Here is a 12,496-nt window from a genome sequence, read left to right as displayed (position 1 = left end):
TGCAGTGAGGAGCCAGTGGAGGGAGGGGGCAGCTGCCCTGGGGACTGCAGTGAGGAGCCAGTGGAGGGGGGGCAGCTGCCCTGGGGTCTGCAGTGAGGAGCCAGTGGAAGGGTGCGCAGCTGCCCTGGGGACTGCAGTGAGGAGCCAGTGGAGGGGGGTGCAGCTGCCCTGGGGACTGCAGTGAGGAGCCAGTGGAGGGAGGGGGCAGCTGCCCTGGGGACTGCAGTCAGGAGCCAGTGAAGGGAGGGGGCAGCTGCCCTGGGAACTACAGTGAGGAGCCAGTGGAGGGGGGGCAGCTGCCCTGGGGTCTGCAGTGAGGAGCCAGTGGAGGGGGGGCAGCTGCCCTGGGGTCTGCAGTGAGGAGCCAGTGGAGGGGGGGCAGCTGCCCTGGGGTCTGCAGTGAGGAGCCAGTGGAGGGGGGGCAGCTGCCCTGGGGACTGCAGTGAGGAGCCAGTGAAGGGAGGGGGCAGCTGCCCTGGGGACTGCAGTGAGGAGCCAGTGGAGGGAGGGGGCAGCTGCCCTGGGGACTGAAGTGAGGAGCCAGTGAAGGGAGGGGGCAGCTGCCCTGGGGACTGCAGTGAGGAGCCAGTGGAGGGGGGGCAGCTGCCCTGGGGACTGCAGTGAGGAGCCAGTGGAGGGGAGGCAGCTGCCCTGGGGACTGCAGTGAGGAGCCAGTGGAGGGGGGGCAGCTGCCCTGGGGACTGCAGTGAGGAGCCAGTGGAGGGGGGGCAGCTGCCCTGGGGACTGCAGTGAGGAGCCAGTGGAGAGGAGGCAGCTGCCCTGGGGACTGCAGTGAGGAGCCAGTGGAGGGGGGGCAGCTGCCCTGGGGACTGCAGTCAGGAGCCAGTGAAGGGAGGGGGCAGCTGCCCTGGGGACTGCAGTGAGGAGCCAGTGGAGGGGGCAGCTCTTCTCTCCACAATGGCCACAGACCTGGGCAGTGGGATTTGTTCACCACTTCATCTGCTGCCCCTGAAGGATGAGCTGAGCATCAACCAGATGGAGGCTTTGATTAAAGGAAGAAAGGGGACAGCCATTAAAAAAGGAAATGCTGGACAGGGTGGCTCTCGCTTGTAATCCCAGCTCTCGGGAGGTAGAGATGGGTGGGGCCCTGGGGCTCCATGGCCAGCCAGCCTTCTTGATGAGTTCCAGGTTAGTGAGATCCTGTCTCAAAAAACAAGGTAGATGGCTTCTGAAAAATACCACCTGATGTTGACCTCTGACCTCTGCACACATACACAAACAAACGTGCACACAGGCACACACACAAGAATGAGGAAGAGGGAGAGGAGAAGGGAGAGGGAGGAGGAGAAAGAGGGAGAGGAGGGGAGGGGGAGGAAGAGAGGAGGGAGAAGGGATGAGGAGAGGGGGAGGAAGGAGCTGAGAGAACAAGGATGGATAAACCCACAGCGGCGCATCCAGCCCAGACTGTGCCACAGGATGGTTCTTAATTCCTCACTAACATTTCATTTCCCCCTATTACACTGTAATTGAATGTAAAGGCCCTGAGCGATCACAGCCATATCCTCTTCAGCAGACAAACCACACACAATATTTTCCCACCATGTAATGAAAACATTGGTATCGTTGTGCAACTGGGCTCTGGACAGGCTGCCTTCCTAATGCCCATCTCTGTCTCCGTGTTTCTGTTGGCCAGCATTAATATTTATTAGAGACGTTAGGCTATTAGTGGGCATGGTGTGCTTGTCTGGCTTTGTAGAGCATCCAATCTGCACACACTTGCTCTGGATAAACACTTCCTTGTGCTGGTAATGATAACAACTCAGCGCAGCACTGAGCCTTATGAACTAGAACTTGAGTTGGCGTGAACAGCCCCTAAGGCTTGAAATCTGAGGAAGAGTGGAATCACCTCCTACAGAGGCCTGGCTTTTCCAGTCTCCTCACCCCTGACATGGACCTACTTAGGGCGCCCTCTCCCCCAAACTGAATGCCCTGGGCTTGTAGCTCACTGGAAATCTCAAGAGGAGGTAACCCGTGACACTGCCTTACTTATTTTGTATGTGTGCCTGTGTTTTGTGTCTGTGTGTGTATGTCCATGTTTGTATCTGTGTGTGCCTATAGGCCTGTACATATGATTCTGTGTGTGCCCATGTGTCTCATTTTTCCAGGTAAACCCTAAATGGCCAAGTCCCTGTGGGCAGAGGCTGAGTTCTGAACTTGTTTTTATGCCCCCCACTCCAGCTTAGGATGGCCCTCAGCACCAAATACACATTTAAGAAGTCCTGTATCGCTCACTTTTGCAGGGACACTGAGTGAATGAGGCTGGGTCAGACCCACTTGTGACCACTTCCCACTGCCTGTTATACAGGATGTGGCACACCTGGATTGCCCTTGATTAATTAGTCATGGCTTGTGGCCAAAACAGCATGAGGTTGTAATTCAGGGGCCTGGAGCCTCCTCCCACTTCCAGGTCACACAGTAGCATCCCAGGGTGAGCATCTTCCCCTGGCTGGAGGCCTCCCTAAGCCTCCCAAAAGGAGACACATTTGATGCCAGCGAATTTCCTTTCAGCCTCAAATGCTTGATTCTATTACTTTATTTTACAAATGTGCGCTCTTCTTATTTGTGACATAAACCCCCACAGGAAAAAAAAAACAAAGTCAGTAATAAATTATGAAAAAAATCAGGTGCCCTGATCACTTGTACTTTCTGAGGGTGCTGGATTCAATCAATCCCACCTCTGTACAGCAACCTGCCTCTCCGGGGCGACAGAAGACTCAAAGCTGTCAGTGGAGCAAACCGCGCAGTCTCTCCCCATAATTGTATTGACAGGATATCAGCCAAGTCGCTGTGTTGGGAAGGGTACACCCTGACAGGTTTTATGAGGGAGCCTGGAAGGCTACTGTGGCAGGGTTCTGTGTTCAGTCTCCGGATTCTAGGGAAAGGAGAATCAAGCCGGGCGAAGCCAGGTTCTTTCTCAATTTAATTTTATGCTTCCCACAGAGTCACATTGAAAGGAAAGCTGGCTGGCTTCACATCACGCGACAATGGAGAAGCCCTTGCCAATGGAAACTATTTACATTATTTTTGTGGTTGCATGAAACACCATTCTGACTCCATTAACAGCCACTAAACAAGCAGTTTGCTTGGGTTTCAGCGAGGTGACCAGTTGGTGAGTGTTTGTAGATAAAAACACCTGCTTGCAAATATGAGGTTTTTCCTGTTTCCTCTGGTTGCTGCGGCATCATGAAGGCATGTTTTCGAATAACTGATGCATATATGTTCTGGTAAATACCATGGGTGGGAAATACCAGGGTTGTATTTGTTCAGCTGCATTTGAAGTGGGGGGGGGGGAAGAAGAAGAAAAGAAACAAACAAACAAAAATGCTGAACCTATCCGTGAGGGGAAACAATGTGAGTGACAGCCTCCCTGTGTGGTGAAATAAATGTTGCCAGGGTGCTGTATTCCTCCTATACAGATGCACTTCTTCAGGCTCAGGGAGAGACAAAGCTAAAATACAACTCTGTTCCCATAATCCCAAAGACACCGGAGCCAAGCACACTTGCACAATGAGGAGGCATTCACCCCGACACTGGGGCCAGCAAAACTGGCAATCCCCCATAAAGGACCTACAAGTCAAGTCCAGTAGAAATGATAGAACTGTATTTTTTTTAATGTTCTGGAAACCTAGCTACTTTTAATATTTCCATTTTCTTTAAAACCCCAGATCCCAATGTTTCAGGATTTAGATATTCTTTATGTAGAGAAAACTGGGCTGGGACTCAGTGGTGTGGCTTTTAAGCCGGCTCTGGCAGAGCCTCAAGTCAAAAGCCTTGCAGACATTTCCCCATGATGGTTTATAGGGAGCTTTTGCAACCAGGAGTGGCCCAGCTTCCTTTCACGTTCTCTCTCTGCCAACTTTTATGCAGGCTGGGTTCTGACGGAAAATCTTACAGGAGTGGGTAAATGCTGAATGTGGACATCGTCATCCTAACCGCCACCAGTGCCTCTCAAACCAAGGGCAGAGTTGGAGGGAAAGCCTGCCCCCTGCTGTCACGTGTATGAGAGCATCCTAGGCTCTGTCACCAACGCGCACCAGGACATGGCCCCTGCAGATGGTGACCAGGGACCAGGACAGCCTGAAAACAGCACCCCGTTGCTGGATCAATCATCACCAATACTTTTTAAAACATGATCATTCCTGAACCCCATCTCCAGAAACAAGGATGGAATTCATCCTGAAGGCTGTTAAGCTGGTGACACCTACAGGCCAAATGCTGTCATAGCGGGGGTGCGGGGAAGGGGAGGAGAGGAGTGTTTCATGTATCATATTTACATGCATGTAATTGTAGTTTACACACCTATGTACAAATGCTAAACATACAGTGTGCTATATATAACATGTTTGCTATACATATATACATGTATAATGCATGCGTATGCAGATATACATTATAATGTGTCTCTTGGAGTGAACATTACACAAGAATTCACTGTGGAAGTGACTCTATAATGCCCTTCATCTCATATTTAAGTGGGAAGGAGCTGCACACTAGTGACACCTGATTAAAGCAAAGTCAGACCATCAGAGCAGCCACTGATAGGTGGTACTTGACTCTGTCCTTGGCCTAGGACAGTGAATCCCAGCTGTCTGTCCCACCCGCCTACTGAGATCAGCTCTCCAAGAAGTAAGCGAAGGATCTGTCCCACTGTGGAGATATCTCAGAGGAGCCAGAGCTAAGGATGCCGCTGCACCCATACAGTACCTAACTTCTGTCCTCCTGGGAACATTAATTAGCCCAGAAAGGTCCAGGAGGGTTAATGTTTTCCCAGGAGTCAAAAAATGCAGCCACCTCTAGCACAGTCAAGAAAACCCAGGTTCCGGTCTCGAAGAAGGAAAGGAAAGAGGGAGTTGGGGGGAGGGAGGGAAAGAAGAGAGAAAGGAAGAAGAAAGAAAAGGAGCCAGGCGGCAATGGCGCACGCCTTTAATCCATGGATACCATCAGCGCGCCCATCACCCTCCACACCCCGAATCTTGGAAACTGAAAGCATTCTTGCATTCTTAGAAGCACACTGCCCTCTAGTGGCGCAAGGTAAATTCGCTCCATGACTACCTTGACAACTATTAAACTTCAACTCGACTTTTCCTGTCTCCCCGCGCACTTAGGAGCAGAGCCACGCCCACGTAGAGTTTTCAGCCAGGCGGGAAAACAGACTAAAGTATAAAGGGCCGGCACTGAAAGGGAAGGTGATCTAGCTACAAACGCTGCTCGCACGTGAGTGCAAGCCAGGCCTCATAGAGAGTATTTGCACCTCCCACCCATTTAGGGTTTCCACAAGAGCCCCGGAGCACCTGCTGCACAGTAGACCAGAGGTGCTGGGAAAAGTGGATCTTGGGGTGGCGAGGGCATGAAAGGGTGCCTGCGACCTGTCTGTCACCTCATGGGTTCATCGAGCCCCGAAGGGATTGCCCTATCCGTAGTCTTTCCCAGTCTCTTCCGCTAATGCGTGCCACTTAAGGACATATGCTTAGGGACTGGCCGCGACTGCCGACTGTCCAGGACTGTCCCACCTAGAGCTGGTTTCCGACACTGAGCCTGGACCCCGGGCCCTGAGGCCAAAGGGCTCAGCAACTGGAACCCATAGGCAGCTTCGGTGGCCGGGAAGAGGACAAGCGCGCCCGAGCGCTCACCTTGACGATGAGCGGGTTCTGAAACATGGAGTCACGCACGACCCCCAACCTCTCGTTCTCCATGCCCGGGCGGATATCGGCCACCGTCAGCGGCCGTCGGGGCGGCGGGCAGATCTGACTGACCGTGCGGCGCACAGGCTGCTTCTTCTTCTTCCATCGCGTAAGGTCTTTCCGGGGCTTCCCCGGACCAGGCATCCTGGGGACCTTCGAGATCAGACCCTGGATGCAAGCCCACAGAGTTCTGCCCTGTCTGGGAACCCTCGTCCCATGCGTGTCGCTCCGGGCTGCACCACACGGACCTGGGGTGCACCCCGCAGAGGCCAGGCAAGCTCCGAAGTGGAGCACGCCCACCTGCGGAGCCCCCGCCGAGAACCTAAACCTTGTCAGTTCTTTGGAGTGATTTGGGCACCTTGCTGCAGACTGAGAGAGGGAAGAGTATTTCGACTACCCCTTGCGAAGAAATGGAATGGCCCGTCTCCTTGGCGACGGGACGCCAACGGCTCAGGAGCTTCCAGTTTCCTTTTTTGAAATTCTCGGCAACCCACAGAGACCTTTTAGAATTTTCTCCAGTCGACATAGGAAAACCCAAGAATCAAATCTAAGTTGTGTTAAAAGCGAAGAAGTTCTAGAGAGCCATTTATTCTTGGTTTCCGTTCTTTCTACCCATCCACCTCTACTCACAGTTCCCTCCCAAGCTTGCTCCCAACTTACACACACACACACACACACACACACACACACACACACACACACACACACACACAGATATTGCACTAACGTGATGATGTTGCAATAGAAATAAGCATCTTAGGCTTGAGGTCAACCCACCGGTTGGTCCCAAGCCAGTTTCTCTGTTGGATTCTTCTTCCCCCATCTTTGTGAAGTGGGTGGAAAGAAGGGGGGGGGGAATCTCTGAATTAGACCAATAGTGTCCAACTCTACAGCCAAATTGGGGGAAGATGAAAAATTCAGGTTTGATTCACTGAGTAAGAACATCTGAAAACACCAGGCTGGAGAGATGGTTCAGTGATTGAGAGCACTGGTTGCTCTTCCAGAGGTCCTGAGTTCAATTCCCAGCAACCACGTGGTGGCTCAGAACCATTTACAATGGGATCTGGTGCCCTCTTCTGTCATGAAGATGTACAGGAAGACAGAACACTCACACACATAAATAAATAAATCTTTTTAAAAAAATCTGAAAATGGGGCCAGCCAAGCCTAACACAACTAGTTTGATTCTCAGGACCCATATGGTGGAAGGGCATGCCTCCAAGTTGTCCTCTGACTTCCCCACAAATGCTGTGGCGCATGTGTTTACACACACACACACACACACACACACACACACACACACACACCAAAACCAAATAAATAAATAAATAGATGCAAAGCATAAAAAGACCATCTGGAAATGGCATCTGAGACTATTCTTAAATGCCTACCAACCCTACAACCTCAAAAAAATTTAAAGGGGGGGTGAGTTTTTTAATTTTATTTATTTTATGTGCACTGGTGGTTTTGCCAGCATGTGTGTGTGAGGGTGTCAGGTCTTGTGCCAGGAGCCATGTGACTTCTTCAGGGGCACAAACAAATTCTCCTGTGGCAAGGCTCTGGAGAACCTGACCCATTTTGGCAAGGCCGATGGATAGCTCTCTCCATAATTCTAGGCATGACCCCAGGAGCATATGTGCCCCCTGATCTCCTGGCTTTCTTTATAAAAGTCACATCACTGGCTGCCTCTAACTTCACTTTCTCAGAGCTACAGATAAAATAGCCATTACAAAAGGAATGCTTCCCCCGATGACGCTCCTCTGGGTGATGTTGTTAAAAATATATACAGTGGCCCTGATTCATCCCCTAAAGTCTTTGATGTTTCAAGTATGACCATGAATTCAGGCTTCTTAAGAACAGGATGTTGCCTTTCCAATGCACCCTGTGACTACCCTGAAAGAGTCACAGTAATTCATGATAATATTATAAATTTGTATAACTGTTCTGGAGAGAATAATTTTAACCACAGGAGTCTAGAGGAAATGCTAATGAACCGATGATATCAGGAGTTAAAGGGTACAGTCTAGGAACAGGGAATGAAGCAGAGTCATAGAAACCCATAATGCCGTCATTTCTAATAGCTGTGCCAATACTGTAGGAAGTTAGGAGGAGGGAACATGAGAACAAGGGATAAGCAGTGCCAACTATTAAGAGTAAGTTTTCAAGTTGTGTTGCCTATAGGATCAATGAGAACGCCTGGAAGAGATAGACTAGTACAGAACGTAGAATGAATGGATGCAGCTTCAGCTGGTGAGTTGATTGTAAGAACTCAGACCTTACCACATGTAAATACTGACCACTAGAGACAAAACTGTCTCTCACTCTGCATGATGTTGTAACCGCAAATGCTGCCAGCTGGGCACACTGTCCTACCCGTAGCTGTGCCTAGTTAGAAAAGTTCCCTGTGGCTTGCAACATTGCTCATGCTTCTAACATTAGCTGTGAATCACGTAGGTAGTGGTTACCAGTGGGAAAGTTGGAGGATGGAAGGGGCAAGAGGTAAAGAAACAAACTGGTAATTATTATAACCCTTATTAGAAACATAAGGAAACAGGGGCTGGAGAGATGGCTCAGCGGTTAAGAGCACTGTCTGCTCTTCCAAAGGTCCTGAGTTCAATTCCCAGCAACCACATGGTGGCTCACAGCCATCTATAATGAGATCTGGTGCCCTCTTCTGGCCTGCAGGGATACATGCAGACAGAATACTGTATAGATAATAAATAAATAAATCTTAAAAAAAAAAAAAAAAAAAAAAGCTCTTGAAAAAAAAAAAAGAAAAAAGAAACATAAGGAAACAAATGGGATTGTAAAACTGTTCATAAAAACTATTGAAACTGGCCCGGCAGTGGTGGCACATGCCTTTAATCCTAGCACTCGGGAGGCAGAGGCAGGCAGATCTCTGTGAGTTCAAGGCCAGCCTGGGCTACAGAGTTCCAGGACAGGCTCCAAAGCTACAGAGAGAAACCCTTAAAAAACAAAACAAAACAAACAAACGAACAAAAAACTATTGAAACTGTATACATAAAAATGGCCCAGGCTATCCGGGGCCACTTGACCCTAGGTCCTCTGAATGAGCCAGGACCACTGAGCCATCTCTTCAGGCCCCAAACTGAAATTTATTATTTAAAAAGAATGCAAGCCTGCTGCAAAGTTAAAAATTGGGGGGGGGGGTTGGAAAAATAGCTTAGCAGTCAGGAGGACCTGCTGTTCTTGCCGAGGACCTGGATTAGATTCCAAGTACTCACTTAGTGGCTCAAAACAGTCAGTAACTCCAGTTCCAAGGGATCTGACGCCATTTTCCAGCCTCCTCAGGTACCAGGCACATACATGGCATACAAACACATATGAAGAAAAACACTCATACCCATATATTTTTAATGAAATACAATGAGTTCAATAAAAACCTGAGGACCTCACCTGGATCCACAATTCTTTCTCTGTCACATTGCCATGCATTTGAGTAGGCTCACATACATGCACATGAACACACAAGTGCACACACACACACACTGCTGAGTTGCTGGAAACTACCTCAAACAATAATATATTATATATTAGTTCCTGTTCTGCTGATGTGATAAAACACCATGACAAGGAGCGACTTATAGAAGGAAGAGTTTATTTGTGCTTATGGTTCTAAAGGGATAATGGTCCATTGTGGCAGGCAGGCATGGTGGTTGGTAGAAGCTGCTGAGACCTCACATCCTGAACCCCAGTCATGCAGGAGAGGTGGGGGGAAGGAAGGAGAGAGAGAGAGAGAGAGAGAGAGAGAGAGAGAGAGAGAGAGAGAGAGAGAAGAGAGAGCACTGGGAATGGCAGGAGGCTTTGAAACCCCAGAGACCAACTACCAACTTCTTCCACTAAGGCCACACCTCCTAGAACCCCCAAAGAGTGCCACCAACTGGAAACCAAGTGTTCAAATAGATGTGGCTAGTCTCATTCAAATCACTGTAGATCCTAAAGACCTCATCCTGTATCAAGGGCATTTTCTTTTGGGGATATTTTTAAAAACTTATTTCACGGGCCGGGCGGTGGTGGCGCACGCCTTTAATCCCAGCACTCGGGAGACAGACCCAGGCGGATCTCTGTGAGTTCGAGGCCAGCCTGGGCTACCAAGTGAGTTCCAGGGAAGGCGCAAAGCTACACAGAGAAACCCTGTCTCGAAAAACCAAAAAAAAAAAAAAAAAAAAAAAAAAAACTTATTTCACATTTCATACATACAAACATACATACACTTTGATCATATTATCCTCCTGGCCTTCTCTCCATCTGCTGAACCCTCTCTCCTTGCCAACAAAACCCTCTTCTGCTCTCATGTCTTATTTTGTGCCCCACTGAATTTAATTAGGGTTGCTTGCCTGAGCACAGGTGAGGACTGATTAAGAGCCGTTGTCCATGGCTGTACAGTAAGGCATAGCCCCCCCCCCCCAACAACCATTAACTGTCAAGGGCACTTTCACACATGACCACGTCCTTATAAGGTCTACAGATAATGAGAGGGTGTGGTGGCTATTCTTGGTTGTCAACTTGACTATGTCTGGAATGAACTACAATCCAGAAGTGGAGGGCACATTTGTGATTGGGATCTTGAGGCTGGAAGACACACCTTTAATCTGGGCCACACCTTCTCCTGGAAGCCTACGTAAGGGCAATGGGAGAAAGAAGGGTTCGCTCTTCACCTGCTTGTCCTCGCCTTGCTAGCACATCCATCCTTCGCTGGCATTAGAACCCACCTCTTCAGGATTCCAGCATATACAGGAGACCAGCTGAGACATCCATCCTTGTGGGGCTAAGCAACTACTAGATTCTTGGACTTTCCATTCACAACTAGTCATTGTTGGACTGCAGCCTATAAGTCATAATAATTTTTTTTTTTTACCAAAAGAAAGAGAGATTCTTTTAATTTATTTATTTTATGTGTATTGGTGGTTTTGCCTGCATGTTTCTGTGTGAGGGTGTCAGCTCTTGGAGTCACAGACAGTTGTTAACTGCCTTGTGGGTGCTGAGAATTGAACCCAGGTCCTCTGGAAGAGCTGCTGGTGCTCTTAATCGCTGAGCCATCTCTTCAACCCTGAGAGAGATTCTTTCCATAAGTTCTGTGACTCTAGAGAACCCTGACTAATAGAGGGTACCACTATGTAGCCCTGGCTGACCTGGAACTCAAAGAGATCCAGTTGCCTCTGGCGCCTGATTGTTGGAATTAAAGGCATTTGTGATGATGCTTAGCATGTCCACAGCTCATTTATAACAACTTTTTAAAACTTTATTTATGTGTGTGAGTGTTTTGCCTGCATATGTGTTTATCGTGGGCTGGGAGAGACCAGCTCCCACAATCTACTCAGGGTAATGAAAGGAATGCCTCAGAGTAGCAAGGGTAGGAAACTTTTTTATCTAAGGGTAATTAGGAACAAGTTTTACTCTGTCTATCACACTTTACTCACTCATTCTTTCACCCATTCACTTCCTCACACTTCTCTCATGCTTCTTCATCTCTCACCCAGCACACACAGGCACACACTTCACTCACATTCTGCAGCAGTTCTTGTGGGTTCACACGGATCTGTGGAAAGAAGACTCAGAGGCACCTTAAGAATGGATTTAGCCTTCGAGGCTGCAGGGGGATCCAGGCTCTAAGGACTGAAGGGTCTAAGGACTGGCCCCTTTCCCTTAGCCCAGGGCATTTTTATTTTTCTCAATATTTACAGTTTAGCCAGTTGATCTCCATATGCTCAAATCAACCTGAAAGGAGCTCCCAAAACTACAATGCCAAGTGCAAATTCCTCAATTTATCAGGTATCACAGTTTGCTGGGTTTCCTGAACCAAGTTTTGTATGGGCCTTTGTATCCTTAGGAGACTCTGAGACAAGATTCACTAGGATGACTATAGAAACAAAGATATCAGTTAAACAAAGGATGGATTAGGACTAGGTGCTACTCTCGGGAGCCCAGGCCAGGAGTAGCTCATCAGGAAGGCAGCCACAAGCTCTCACACAGCTCTACACAGCCATTTTCTCCAAACTGCCAAACTCGGGACAATTACATTTTCAGGGCCCTACCCATTCTCAAAACACAAGGTAAGTCACATAGTTTCACTTAGGCTGGTAATGTCACATTGATCCTCCCATGTAGCTCTAAGTTGGTTTACCAGACAGTAAACAATTGGCTGAAACTTGAGCGGTCAGGGCACATACAGAGAAAGGGAGCTACTGCAAGGACTGTATCTTGATGTAAACAGTCTGCCCTTGATTTAGCAATAAACAACATCTGGGAATTAGTCTTTGTGTATATGGGGGGCAGGGGAAGGCAGCTTAGTCTGTTTTGGACTTGTTCTACGGTCTTTGTGAAATGTGTAAAAGGCTGTCTCTGAGAATGAGAATACTGCTACTTTCTTGTGTCTAAACTTTTTGCCCACCCCCACTCCCACCCCCACACACAATTTGCTTTTTCCTATAAGCTAAGTTTTTTGGGTTTTGTTTTGCTTTTTTTTTTTTTTTTTTTTTTTTTTTTGGTTTTTCGAGACAGGGTTTCTCTGTGTAGCTTTGCGCCTTTCCTGGAACTCACTTGGCAGCCCAGCAGGCTGGCCTCGAACTCACAGAGATTCGCCTGGGTCTGTCTCCCGAGTGCTGGGATTAAAGGCGTGCGCCACCACCGCCCGGCTTGTTTTGCTTTTTGAGACATGATCTCACTGTGTAATCTGGTCTCAAACGCGCAATGTAGATCAGGCTTGCTTCGAACTCATCTGCCTCTGCTTCTGGGGGTTGGGATTTGCCTGGCCGCTTAATTAGAGGGGCACGC

General features: G+C 48.7%; 1 protein-coding gene across 1 annotated transcript in view; it reads right to left on the bottom strand.

The window, feature by feature from the left end:
• The window catches only part of Cfap77 (cilia and flagella associated protein 77), a 128,602-nt gene extending 122,499 nt beyond the window's left edge, over nt 1-6,103 (bottom strand). Inside the window, exon 1 of the mRNA XM_006983369.4 lies at nt 5,652-6,103. Within this exon, the coding sequence (XP_006983431.1) occupies nt 5,652-5,846 (195 nt within the window). The 5' untranslated portion in view covers nt 5,847-6,103. The remainder of the gene's footprint in view (nt 1-5,651) is intronic.
• Nucleotides 6,104-12,496: the final 6,393 nt, after the last annotated feature.

This window comes from Peromyscus maniculatus, chromosome 4, assembly GCF_049852395.1.
Source record: "Peromyscus maniculatus bairdii isolate BWxNUB_F1_BW_parent chromosome 4, HU_Pman_BW_mat_3.1, whole genome shotgun sequence".
In the NCBI taxonomy this organism is placed as follows: Eukaryota; Metazoa; Chordata; class Mammalia; order Rodentia; family Cricetidae; genus Peromyscus; species Peromyscus maniculatus.
This window is presented reverse-complemented; position numbering and strand designations above follow the sequence as displayed.